General features: G+C 48.5%; 1 protein-coding gene across 4 annotated transcripts; it reads left to right on the top strand.

The window, feature by feature from the left end:
• The first annotated feature begins 1 nt into the window (after position 1).
• ATRIP (ATR interacting protein) lies at positions 2 to 13715 on the top strand. Of its 4 annotated transcripts, none has more exons than XM_059160807.1 (14): positions 2 to 463; positions 2755 to 2885; positions 3565 to 3735; positions 5343 to 5461; positions 6604 to 6761; positions 7586 to 7678; positions 7983 to 8112; positions 8556 to 9245; positions 11760 to 11896; positions 12065 to 12156; positions 12615 to 12695; positions 12900 to 13152; positions 13416 to 13452; positions 13535 to 13715. In XM_059160807.1, coding segments are annotated over exons 1-14 (2340 nt in total). In that variant the 5' UTR covers positions 2 to 216; the 3' UTR covers positions 13536 to 13715. The 4 variants fall into 4 exon arrangements, with proteins under 4 accessions (XP_059016790.1, XP_059016789.1, XP_059016788.1 ...); XM_059160806.1 differs by having other exon boundaries at positions 13556 to 13715; XM_059160805.1 differs by lacking the exon at positions 13416 to 13452 and having other exon boundaries at positions 3 to 463; positions 12068 to 12156; positions 13556 to 13715.
• The last annotated feature ends 5 nt before the right edge of the window (positions 13716 to 13720 follow it).

Genomic DNA, 13720 nt, shown 5'->3' on the forward strand with positions numbered 1-13720 from the left:
CTCCACCGAGAAAAGCCCGCTCTCAGCGGAGCACGGCGACGCGTTCGGATTAGGTCATTCTTCCGCGCCCGCTGGCTGGAGCCGATTGGCCCGTGGGCTCGGGGGCGTGGCCCTAGCGGCTGAGGAGAGCGGCGGCGCGCGGGCGGTTGGTCCGCGATCCTGCCTCGCGGCGACCAGGCCTTCCTCGGGTGCTCTCGGACAGTGGCCGGCGGAAGCATGGCTGGAACCCCCGCGCCGAGCAGCAGGAGGCGGAGCGGGCTCCCGGCGCCTGGCCCTGGCCCTCCGCCCAGCACCGGGCACCCTCCGACCAAGCGAGCCCGGGGCTTCCCAGCGGCCGCCGCCCCGGACCCCGAAGACCCGTTCGGCGCGCACGGGGATTTCACTGCCGACGACCTGGAGGAACTCGACACCCTCGCGTCGCAGGCCCTGAGCCAGTGCCCGGCCGCTGCTCGGGACGTGTCCAGTGAGTGCGCTTCGGGGCCTTTCCCCGGAGGGTGGTGCAGACCTCGCCAGACCTCCCTGATGGCTGTGGCTTCGGCACCCCACAGAGACCGCTGTCCCGGTGTCCTGCACCCACACTGCCCTCCTAAAAATACAGGAATGGCTTCATTTAAGCAGTGGTTGTATCTCAGAAGGTCTTTTGATTTCGGGGAGAAATGGATCAAGAATGTCAGACAGCCGATTTGAAATATGGAAAATTAGGTTACATTTTAGTTTATAAAGTTTGGGCCACGAAGTTCTTGGTTCTAAGCAGAGATCCTTAGAACACGTCCACCACCACCAGAATCATACCCACACATGGGAACTCATTCTTGTGAAGGGTTTGGGAGGCTCTAGATCTAATGATTACCACTGCGCCCCCACCAACCCCCACCTCCGCTTGGGCCGCAAGAACATAAGAGAGGGGCCTGGCCAGGCAAGAGATGAAAGAGATTTATTCCTTTATACAACCAGTAAGTTGTACTAGGTGCCGAAAACCTTAGGAACTGCAACATACTTAGCAATTAACAAAAGACAAAAAAAAAGCTCCTTCCTTCAGGAGCTTACATTTCTAGCTAGAGAAAGGTATGAAATCTTGTGGAGCTCACAGAAAGATAAAAGTTTTGAGGGCACCTTGCATCTCTACTTGGATATCTCACAGGTATCTTAAATCTCACACATTCACCTCCTGGAAACCCTGTCATTCTCCACTATTGCCAGCGCGGCATTTGGCAGAGTGGACATTCAGAAAATGTTCATTAATGACTAAATATTCTGTACAACAGTGACTAGCACCACTCTCCATCAGATGGCACAAGGCAACAGTTCCCTTTCTTTGACCATCTAATTCCTTTCCAAATCCTATAACTTTACCTTCTTAGTCCACCTCGGGAATCCATCCTTTTTGCATCATCTCTACCATCTCCCTGATCTATGCTACAATCACTCCTTCTGTCTGGACAATAATCTGCTAAATTCTCCCTGTTTCCAGTCTTGACTCCCTGTAAGTCAGACTTTACACCACAGCCAGAGTGATCTTTGCAGAACTCAAATCTGGCTGTGGCTCACACAGATAAAAGTGAACATCCCTACTGAAGCCCTTTAATGACTTCCCACTGCCTCTATTATAAAGATCAGAGTCCTGGGGTACCTGGGTGGCTCAGCTGGTTAAGCCTCTGACTCTTGATATCAGCTCAGGGTCATAAGATCGAGCCCCCATTGGGTTCTGTGCTCAGCATGGAATATGCTTGTCCCCCTCTCCCTGCTCCTCTCTACTTGTGCTCGCTCTCTCTCTCAAATAAATAAATAAATAAATAAAATCTTTAAGGAAAAAAAAGAGGGGCACCTGAGTGGCTCAGTGGGTTAAAGCCTCTGTCTCCGGCTCAGGGCATGATCCCAGGGTCCTGGGATCGAGCCCCGCATCGGGCGCTCTGTTCAGCAGGGAGCCTGTCCCCCCCCGCCCCCCCCCCTCTGCCTACTTGTGATCTCTGTCTGTCAAATAAATAAATAAATAAATAAATCTTTTTAAAAAAAAAGATCAAAGTTCTTAACATGGCCTGCAGGGCTAGTATGGCCTGGCCCTTTCCCACTCTTTCCGAGTTTAAGCTACACGACCTTCATTTCTTGAATTCTCCCTGCTTCCTTGCTATTTCTTGTACATGGTGTTCTTTTCATCCATTTCCCCATTCCTCCTCATCTGCTTAAATTCTGCTCATTCTTCAGCTCCGAGCTCAGTCATCACTTTCTTGGGAAGACTTCCAGTCATTCCTGTTGGATCAAATCCCCTTCGGATAGGCTTTCCTATATTTGTTCTTTTGTGCAGCTCTTATCACAGTTGTAATTTTGCATTTGTGTGAATCTTTTTGAATGTTCTATAAGCTCTGTGAGTGTAAGGACTGGAACCATTAAGCTAACTGCTGTACCTTTAGAGACTAGATTGTGCCAGGTGCTCAGTAGGTGTAGGTGTTGGTGTAGATAAAGGTGCTCAGTAAATATTGTTGAAAAATAGATCACCAACTGCTGATCAGTGAGGTCCGCACAACATGTTTTCAGCCTTCAGATGAGACTCTTAAAATTGGGGGTTGAGGGGAGTGGCAGGATCTGTTATTTTATAAGGATCATTTGTGAGTTTGATTCCTTAGGTTGGAAAATAACTATATTGCTTACTAGAACTTTCTCTAATTTGCTTTCAAGAGTGATTCTTTTCAGCATTGATCGACAGTGCTGTGGGAAAATGTTGGATTCTGAAAAGTATATGGGAACTGTTTTTTACAGATGTTCATAAGGTCCCCAGATTAGATGGGATGTCAAAAACTCCTGTAGGGAAGAACAGAGAATTTGTTCCAGTTCAAGATAATTTTGAATTAGAAGTACTTCAGGCACAATACAAAGAACTTAAAGAAAAGGTAAGTGACTTAACTTGTGGTTCTTATAGCTAATTTAATCATTTATGCATGTGTTGTAAAGCATTGTACAGTAAGATATGTAAATGCTTTAAAACAAGGGTTCAAGATTCAGCCCCACAAAATGGAGGAAGGCTGGGGAAAGCCAGAAAATTCAGACTGAAAGAAACCAAATCCTGAGATTCCTAACAACTAGGCAAGAAAAGAAACAGTGTACACCCAATCCAAAAAGAGATACAAACTTTCTGTCATAGCACTGAGACAAATTTATAGCATATGTCTTATACATATGTTTGCTGTTTTCATTAGCAGTTTTGCAGAAAAGCAGACATCGTTTATATGACCATCTGTAGGTTAGGTCCTTAGGAAAACTAGGAACATAGTGTGAAATTCTGGAACTGTGAAGTGCATGACCCAGATTGTTTAATACTTTTAGAACCTACAGAATCTGTATGTGTGAATGACAGTGTGTCCTTAAGCTAGCTTGCTGAATGTCAACTGTTCCACGAATGGGCCTAGTGGACCATGGCAACATCTAGTTGGTATGGATGTATTTGGGGACTTCTGGTCTGTAGAACATGGTTTACATGTGCTTTTTCCATCTCCACAACTATATGTTGAAACGAGTATATATGTAACTTACCCTTGTAAGCTTTTCACAAGATTGATTTGGGATTTACAGATGAAAGCAATGGAAGAAGAAGTCCTCATTAAAAATGGAGAAATAAAAATTTTGCGGGACTCACTGCATCAGACAGAATCCATGCTAGAGGAACAGAGAAGATCACATTTCCTTCTTGAGCAAGAGAAAACTCAAGCACTTGGTGACAAAGAAAAGGAATTTTCCAAAAAGGTGAACTTTTTTTTTTTTTTCCCTTGTTCTGGCCACAATAACAAGTGTTTTTTGCCTGTTCACTGAGTTCTGTTAGAAGCAATGACCAAAGTGTCTTTAAATCTTCCTGGAAGATTTCAACAGTTGTTTGTCTTAAATACTTTCTGCTATCAGTTAATTACATATACTTTTCTTCAGGCTCTGCATGTGGTTTGGAAAAGGACTTAGAAGAAACTCCTTTGCTGTGGTAGCTATGATAGTTGGTCTTGGCTGGAACAAATCAATAGCTTAGACTTTCCAGAAATAGGCTTAAGTAAGAGCTTTTTTGGCAGGTTAGAAACTCAGTTGACCTAGCTTTGGCCAAAAGAAAATGTACTGACTTCCATAATTAAGTCTGGGAAAAAACAGGTGTGTGGAGGCCTTGAATGACTTAAGCCTTGCTGCAACTTGTCTTTCCTGTCTACTCTATAGACAGGCTCCATCCTTATGGTAAAGGATATGTTCTCCAGCAGCTCTTGGGCCCATATTTCATAGCTCCAAAGCAGACCGAATACTTGCCCCACCACCACTACCATCTCAAGGCTCTCATTGATTGGTCTGACCTGAGTCAGGCGCCTGTCCCTGACCCAGTCACTGCAACCACAGAGATGATAGCTCCTGTTTAAATCACACAGAGGTAGGGAAATGATTATTTATCAGGGGAGGGAGCTGCTGTTCCAGGGAGAAATCACTAGGTGTCCTTACATAACACCATTTTCCTTCAGCACTTTCCAAGGCTTCAATCTCAAGGACCTGGGTCTTATTCTGCCATTCATTCAGCAAGTTAGCAAACTTTAAAGAAGCACTAACCTGTGCCCCGCACTAACAGCAACGGTTGTCTCTCCACATGCATGATGGAAGAGCCAGGGAGTTGTAAGCAGACCAAACAGAGTTTGAATCCAGGCTTTCTCACATATGAGTGGAGAGCCCAGGGTAATGACTTAAGCTTTGTGACTCATTTCCATTATCTGTTCCAGGGAATAACTAAAAGGGCTGCTGTAAGATTTAAACAGCCCTGCACTTGCTGGGAGTGCTGTGACTGGTACTATACTTGGCACGGAGAGTGCTCCCAGAAAGTCACAGCACTTACTCTTGGCTGTAAGCTGGAGCAGGTCTCCCCGTGCTGCATGGCGTTTTGGCAACATTTCCAAATCCTCTCCCCAGACTTTCAAGAAGACCTGGAATCGTACACCACTATGTTCATCAAAAGGTTGACATGTCACTGTAAGATACGGCACCTTGCCAGGTGCCAGGCTGGGCAGTTCACATCCGTCCTTCCTATTTAATCCCCCCAACCATGAAGCCAGGTATTTGTGTTACAGATAAGTTAAAGTTCAGAGAGGCTGAGGAAATGGTATCTGAACCCTCACACACTACCTCGCAATAGTTCGGGTCAAAACGTCTTTCTAGAATACCATGCTGACTTTCGGGAAGAAGGCTAAAGCTTGATAGAAAGGACATTTGTGTCACATCAGACTTTCATACTTATTCTCATGGTTTGCTTTCTGTTATGAGCTTGAGATTTGAAGCCCAGAGATAATTTTGCATGTATGATGGGCCACCAGGAGTATGTTGCTTTTGCCTTCCAGCTCCAATCATTGCAGTCTGAACTCCAGTTTAAAGATGCGGAGATGAATGAATTAAGGTCAAAGCTCCAAAGCAGCGAACGAGCAAATAAATTGGCTGCTCCCTCTATTCCCCATATCAGGTAAGGATGGTGCTGGAGAGAGAGTGGTTTTGCATGGTTTATAGAAAGTATGAATAAGGTCAGGCTAATCTTGAATGAAGGCCATTTAAACTTTGCCATTTGAGCACAGATCCTCTTTCCTAAAGACCTTGAAGGTGCTTTAGATCAGGCTTGAAAGGTTTGGTGCATCACAGCATAAAGGCCTCACACTCCAGGTGGGCTTCCTCTCTGTAGGACTTTATACTCAGGACTTAAAAAGGCTGGAAAGATGCTCTCTGAACTTTTGGGGTGAGCCAGTCTTCATTTTTATGTAATTTGTTTCAAATAACTGATCTTGCCCCAGGTATAAGTGTATTTCAGTCCCAACTACTTGGAACTTTTTTTTCTCATTTGCTGCCCTGGGACCTTTGTGCAACCGTCCCACCTTTGCTGCAGATGTGATCAGCTTGTTAATGGTCTTGTCCTGCCCCCTGCCTGCCAGAGAAGTCTGGCACGCTGTTGATACCAGCCTTGAAATTTGAACAGTATGGGTCAGGGTATCTTTTTTTCTGGTATTGAACATTCTGCTGTCTTTGCTCATAATAGGCAGGGTGTGAAATTGAACTCTCCTTGCCTTGCTTAGTCCAGGTCAGACAGGAGAGCAGAGGGGGTCCATCCTCACCTCTTCACACATCTCTAACAGAAGGGTCCTGGCGTTGTTTGATGTACTCAGAGGGTTAAAACTGCTTCTCTAACACCAAGACCCTGGCACCGAAGAATTGGCTTGGTTTTCAAGTTGCAGGACATGACATGCCTTTTAATAGGAGCTCTTTCTACTGAAAATCTCTGAATTCAGCCTCTGGGGACTATTGAATAAGAGGTTGTTCCACATTAAAAAGATATTTGGGTGGAATTGTAAACAGTACTAGAATTAAAGCCAGTATTTTGGGGTGATTAGAAGAAAATGGAGATGAAAGAGGTTTTCAACAATTTGGAACAAAATGCCTTGAATTTTGCACTGCTATCCTGATAAAGAATGACAAATATAAAATAGATAAAACCTTTGGTCAAAGCACCTAGATGCAAAAAGTTTAACATGTGAATAAGTTAGAAGTTTTATAACCGGGTATTTTAAATGGTTTTAGCAGAATCATTACTTTGCTTTCATAGTTAACTTTTTCCAGTCCTAGGAAAAGCCCTTCTGTGACTGTAAAGCCAGAAGCATGTTCTCCACAGTTTGGAAAACCATCTTTCCCTACAAAGGAGTCTTTTAGTGCTAACATGTCCCTTCCCCACCCCTTCCAGACAGAGCCAGGATACAAGTCCCTGGTGGGCAGAGAGGGTAAGTCAGTCTGTCTCTCATCCATCGCTGTGTAACGAGCTATTCAGACTTGTGGCTTAATACAACAAGGAGCATTTCTCCTGGGTCTGTGGAACAAGAGTGCTGACAGAGCACAGTGGGAACGGTTTGTCTCTGTGGAGACGGCAGTCACTGAAGGCTTGTCTGGGCTGGAAGATCTCTTTCAAAGTAGCTCACTCACATGACTGGCAGCGGAGTTCTCCACATGTGGGCCTCTCTACAGAGCTACTTGGATGACCTCATAACCTGGTGGACGGCTTCCTCTAGAGCTAACCGACCGGAGAGAGCCAGGTGGAAGCCAGCCCTTTTATGGCCTAGCCGCAGAAGTCCCATAGCATCACTTCTGCCACATTCTGTTTGTTAGAAGCCGTGTTCAAGGGAAAGGAAACTAGGCCGCGCCTTTTGAAAAGAAGTGTCTCTAGAATTTGCAGGCGTATTTTAAAGCCTCCCCACTCAACATGCCAGAAACATAGCCAGTATAAAGGAACTTTCCTTTCCTTGAATAAGCTCCTGTTTTCCATGAGAAAGGCAAAAATGTGAAGGTTATTGAGTTGCTCTGGCTCTTGTTTTAATCCAAGGTTTCCATGGTTGAGGAGGTGGAATAGTTTCTGTTTTAAACTCATGATGGGTCTCCTGGCTGGTCCAGTGCATAGAGCACACAACCCCGATCTTAGAGTTATGAGTTTGAGCCCCACATTAAGGGTAAAGTTTACTTAAAAAAAAAAAAGTTTAAAGCCTCATTATGTTCAAGAGTTTCTGATATGCCTCTGCTTTCGTGCTCAAGTTTTGATTCACATTTTATCTAGTTGTAGAGAATAAGAGCCACAGTGACTCCATAAAGCAAGAAGAATCCCAGAAAAATCTTATTGACAGCTGGATGCAGAGATCAAACACTCAAGGTACCAGAACACCAACCCCTCGTGCAGGAGGCTGGCACAGCTCTGGTTGTCTTTGAATTGTCTTTGAGAACCAGCACCCCAGGCAGTCCTTCAGAGGGTCCAGGGGAGTGGTAGTCTGTGACTTCACCAGAAGACTGTAAACTAGAAGGGGCCAAAGCAGGTGTGTCCCAGAGCCCTCAGCACCCACAGGGATCTCAGTGGAGCTGAGGACAGTTAGTGTCCAAGGAACCTTCACTTTTCCTTCTGAAGCCTTAGAAAAGGCCTCCCTTGTCAGAACCTTCTAGAATTACTGTGTCTTCTGCAGGTTCCATTTTGATAAACCTCCTCCTGAAGCAGCCTTTGATCCCAGGGTCATCCCTAGGTCTGTGCCACCTCCTGAGCAGTTGTTCTGAGGCTCCTACAAGTACTCTGCTGCAGCCCCCAGGGTTTGGCAGGTAAGCCTCAGACTCCTAAAAAGCTCATTTAGGGGGGCGCCTGGGTGGCTCAGTGGGTTAAAGCCTCTGCCTTTGGCTCAGGTTGTGGTCCCAGGGTCCTGGGATCGAGCCCCACGTTGGGCTCTCTGCTCCGCAGGGAACCTGCTTCCTCCCCTCTCTCTCTCTGCCTGCCTCTCTGCCTACTTGTGATTTTTCTCTGTCAAATAAATAAAAATTTAAAAAAAAAAAAAAAAAAAAAAAAAACCTCATTTAGGAAGGAGCTCCCAGGAAGCAAGTCCCTTTCTGGTCCTGGCCAGCCTGGGAGGTCTGTGTGCCCATGGCAGGAGTGGGCGGGGGTGGGGTACAGTTTGGGAAACTAGAGAATTTGGCAGGCAGGTTGACTGAAGCCCTTGACCTTGTCTCTCATCTCATGCTTGTGTGTTTTCTTCTTTATTTACTGCTAGTACCTTGACTGGGATTTCAAGCCTGAGGACCACAGGTTCTCGCGATGGGTCATTTCCCCTCTTGGCTCTGAGAGAAGCACAGAACCTGGCACTCACTGGACTGAATCTCATTGCCCGGGATGAAGGCTCCTGTGATGGAGACACAGCAGAGGGCAGCAGAAGGGCCTTCCCACTCTGCCAGCTTTCTGGAGCTGTGCATCTCCTCCCCCTGGTACAGTTCTTTATCAGCTTACACTGCCAGGCTCTGCAAGATTTGGCAGGAGCCAAGAGAAGTGGAGCGCCTGGGGACTCAGCGACACGTTCCTCCTGCGTGAGCTCTGGGGGAGAGGCCAGCCTCGAGGACTCCCTTTGTAACCTGGAAGGCTTCTCTGTGGCATCCCTCAGTGTTCTTCAGCACCTTGTGTGCCACAGCGGAGCGGTCGTCCACCAATTACTGTCCGATGCAGGGGTGGATTCTGCTGCTATGGAAGGAAACCAGAGCCTGGTTCACAGACAAGATCATGGGGATGTGTCCTCAGCTCCAAAGGGGCTTGCCAGTGACCAAGGCCAGCATCCACTACTGAAGATGCTTCTTTACCTGTTGACTTTCTCTTCTTCAGCAACAGGTCATCTTCAAGCCAGTGTCCTGAGCCAGTGTCTTACGATTTTGGTGAAATTAGCTGAAAATGCTTCCTTTGATTTCCTGCCCAGGTATAACACGGCATGGGGTCATGATTCTCTGTGGGTCTTACCTGACCTCTTGAGGTGTATCCCATGGCCCTTATACTTTGCCCAATCTTGACTTTTCTATACTTCTCAGTGCTAAGCCTTGGTTTTATGTTCTGAGGCTTCAATCAAAGAGTTCTTAAGTAATGGAAAGTGGGGCCAGGTGGTAGGAGAACCAAGAAAGTGATTTAGGAAAACCAAGGAAGTGATTTATTTGGCTTAATTCTGCCTCTGTACAGCAGGTAAGCAAAAGACACATGTGATGAAAGAAGGCTTTTAGCCGCTATGGAAAAGCATCCAGTCCCCAGGACAGACAAAGGCTGAACCAAGAGCCTTGAACCTGGGCCATGGATCAGGTGAAGACCGCGAATCATACCACATTTAAATTTGGTGGGGTTCCCTAAGGAAGCAGAGGGTATGGGGTAGCCCGTAAGCTGACCTTGCTGGGAATCTGCCCATCATCACCGTGCCCCACTCTGGCACAAGTCACAGGTTACTTGCTCCTCTTAAGGTTTGTGGGAAGTGGTTATATAGTGAACCTAGCTTGTGAACACTGTAGTCATAATCCTAACATGGGGTTCCAGAGCCTTAAGACTGGGAGGAACTGTAAACACCATTCAGCTCATCCCCCATGCGATAATCCATCTCCTCAGCAAGCCACCAAGAAGGCAGTTCCTATTAGGAGTAACTCCACTGGCTGCAGTTACCTTAAGCTTTTAGTCTCTGTGCTTAGCATACTTGCCTCCTAAAAACACTTCTGGATCCTGCTTTCCATTAGAGGATATTTTGGCTGGGCTGGTCCATGCTAACGGTTGTCCTCAGAGCTGTGGGCAGCATGGTGGGTTCAGAGCTGTTACCCACGTGTCTGGCATAGAGCTAGCTCAGAGGGGCTGGTTGCTTGTTTCATAGGTATTGAATGAATGCCAGGAACCACTTCTTACCAGTCCTGTTGGTAGAGAGACCATCATTCCATCCCTGTTGAGCTTGTCCACAAGAACATGACAAAACAGCTAGTCAGGGGATGCTTACTATAGGTCAGATAGGTGCCTTCTGTTCAATATCTCAGGGGACACCTTACAGCCCTGCATCCCTACACCTAGCTGTAAGCACATGAATATGAATGAAGAGAGCATGCTGGGCAAGTGCCTTGACTTGCCCTTGATCATGATCTGACACCACTTCCAACTTGGTGCTTCTTGGTGTCAGAATTCCTACATCCTTGCAGGCTGAACCCCACTACCACACAGCTTCCTGTTCACCTTGGCATGAAAGCAAAGGACATGTGCTCCAACACTGCAGGGCAACACAAGTAGCCAGGCAGACAGCGGTCTCATAAAAGGGACTTTTGCCCTAACCCTAACCCTCAGACCCATCCATGTCTTCCTACTATATCTGGTGTAGCCATAGGTCATTCCCAGTTACTGGATCATTCCTGGGTACTGGGATGGCAGTGGCTTTTGAGCAAAGAGGTCTCATCCCCAGCTCCAAATAGAACAAGACTATTCTCTCTTGCATGTTTGGGGGCTCTGGAAAAAAATTTTTTAAAAGGCTGATGCTATCCAAAAATAATTTGGAAACCACTGTGTCATATATAAAGATGGATTTTTCTTGCAGATAGTTTCAGGGACTTTACATGAGGACTAGAGACCACTTCTAATGATGAAATTGAGTAACAACCAGGTCAAATCCCAGTTTCCCACAAAGTTCCATGCTCCCTGGTGCCTGAAAACATGGAGCTTATCCACCGAACAGGATCTGCTCTGAAATGATTTCACCTCAAATAGTGGGGACTTGCTTCCTGATTGGCATACTGAGAAATATTCTTAACCCTCAGTGGTGTGTGATGAGACACTGCAGATGCATGATGCATGAAGGGGGCCACATAAAAGTGCCCCTCTCCCCACAAGGTTGTGTGGGTTGAGCAAATGATGGTTGTCTCGGGACTTAGTTCCTAGTTCCCTGTGCCCAAGAGACCTGGGGGAGAGTATACCCAGAGCCCCTCACCCGTGCACGCTCCAAAGGGGCACCTGCTCCTGTGTGGTGACAAAGGATCTGGCGTTTTCAAAAATGGTCTGCTCAGCAAGTGATATAAAATCCAGCCCTAGCCAAGTCTGCATTTGTTACTTCTAGAACCTGGCCACTCCTTGGGTAGTGGGCTTGTAACTTTCACACCCAAGTTAAGGTAGAAAGGCTCCAGGAGCAGTGTGGAAGCCAGGCACCCCAGGTACAGGGAGGCAGCCCCCATCTACAGGTGGCCGGTTAGGGCCTGTCCTCTCTAAGCCACAGCATTATGGCAGTGGAGGCTAGTATCCACTGGTTCACAGGAAGCAAATGTCCTAGCAAGCAGGTGGTAGTCGGCCAGCACTTGAACCCAGGTCTGAACCACAGCTCCTCCTCGCATTGCCTGCTCAAAATGTCCCATTCCCTCTGGTGAAGAATGAGGGTGAGTTGTGGGATGGGGTTATCAGTGTCCCCTCTCTCTGGGCCCCTATGCTGTAGGTTCCAGTGTGTGTTCCGTGTGCTGCCACAGTGCCTCAGCCCTGAGAGCCCCCTGCCCAGCGTGCTGCTGACTGTCGAGCTCCTCTCCCTCCTGGTGGACCATGAGAAACTGGCGCCCCAGCTCTGTTCCCGCTCAGGTAGAGCAGGGCAGGGAGGGGGCGGGGAGGGGGGTGCTGCCACTGCAGGCTGGCAGCGAGGGTGGGAGCAGGGACAGGTCAGAGGCCTCCTGACGGCTTCTGCAGCTTGTGCCCTGGGCTCTGGGTAAGAAGGGGGACCGTGTGTGAGAGGTGGGGCGTCCTTTTCAGAAGGCTGTCTCCTCCTGCTGCTGTACATGTACATCACATCAAGGCCTGACAAAGTGGCCTCGGACACACAGTGGCTTCAGCTAGAACAAGAGGTAAAAACTGCAGAGCCCCTTCTGTGACCTGCTTACCACCCCCTTGCCCCGCCACAACACCTCAGGGCCTCTGTTCCTCCTCCTTCTGGGGGGAACAGAGCTTTCATTCATTTTGGCAACAAGAGTTTACCTAGATGCTAACAAGGGGACCTCAGTTTGGGGGGCTCCACACTACACAAGCAATAAAGGTGGACCCCAGGCTGTCCTGGAACTTGTCAGAGTAGCCTGAGAACTGGCCCACCCTGGCTTTGGGGCCTGGAGGCAGGTGGGTCTCTGGTGAGACACAGGTATTGTCCCTGAGTCTAGCCTGGGAAGGTCCCACAGGACCATTTCTTGGACCCCATTGTAAAGACAGGCAGTTGCTAAGGCAACTGGAGCACTTGTAGAAGCCTTAGAAAGCCCTCACTGTGATCAGGGTCTCATTCTATCACAGATGGAACAGTCTGTTCTTGTTCTAGGCTGTGTGGCTCCTGGCTAAGCTTGGTGTGCAGAGCCCCTCCTCCCCAGTCACTGGCTCTAATTGCCAGTGCAACGTGGAGGTGAGTGCACGGGGGCCAGCGGCCTGGCAGCTCAGTTGGGGGATGAGGCGACCCTATGCAGAGGCCCCTTGCCCCTTCTAAACCTCATGCCCCCGCTCAGAACCCTCCTCACCTGGCGTGGCTAGGAAGGGTACTGTCCAGCTAAGCAGGTTAGTAGGGTACCGGAGCCCTGAGACCCGGCCTCAGTCTTTGCCCTCCCTGCAGGCGGTCCGAGCACTCACGGTGATGCTGCACAGACAGTGGCTGACAGTGCGGAGGGCCGGGGGGCCACCGAGGACGGACCAGCAGAAGCGGACGGTGCGGTGCCTGCGGGACACGGTGCTGCTGCTGCATGGCCTGTCCCAGAAGGACAAGCTCTTCACTGTGCACTGCGTGGAGGTCCTGCATCAGTATGACCAGGTGATGCCAGGGGTCAGCATGCTGATTCGAGGGCTTCCTGACGTGGCAGACTGTGAAGGTAAGCCAGCAAGAGGACCCCTCTCTGTCCAGCCCGCATGCGGTATTTCCCTGAAGTTCAAGGACAGGTCAGACTTCCTGGCCTTAAGTCAGCAGTCTTCCTTCCAGCCTTTGCTGGCGCTGGGGTCCTACTTGCCTTACTGCTCTGGCTCCTCTCTGAGCATAGCAGGCTGCCTTTGCTTTTATCTGTTGAGTTGGCCTGGCAGCCATGGTTTTTCCAGAAACATCCCTGTCTGAATTGCCTTTGTATCACTTTGCTTGCAGTAGCTGAGGGAGCAAGGCCTGGGCGTGGAAGGGACTGGTTAGTTCCCACGGGCGTGGGGGAGGAGCGGTGGGTCTTCCTCCTCGCCCCTGTGCCCAGCACCTCTGGGCCTTCACCGTAGAACCCTGTTCTCTCTGCTCAGAGGCAGCCCTGGATGACCTCTGTGCCGCTGAAACCGATGTGGATGACCCTGAGATGGACTGCAGCTGAGGCCGCTGAACATTGAGCCACACGGTGGCACCAGAACCACTATTTTCCCCTCCGCTTCATCAGATTAAAAGCAGTGAAGGGTTGTTTGAGAACTCCC

This window comes from Mustela lutreola, chromosome 2 (assembly GCF_030435805.1).
Source record: "Mustela lutreola isolate mMusLut2 chromosome 2, mMusLut2.pri, whole genome shotgun sequence".
Classification (NCBI taxonomy): Eukaryota; Metazoa; Chordata; class Mammalia; order Carnivora; family Mustelidae; genus Mustela; species Mustela lutreola.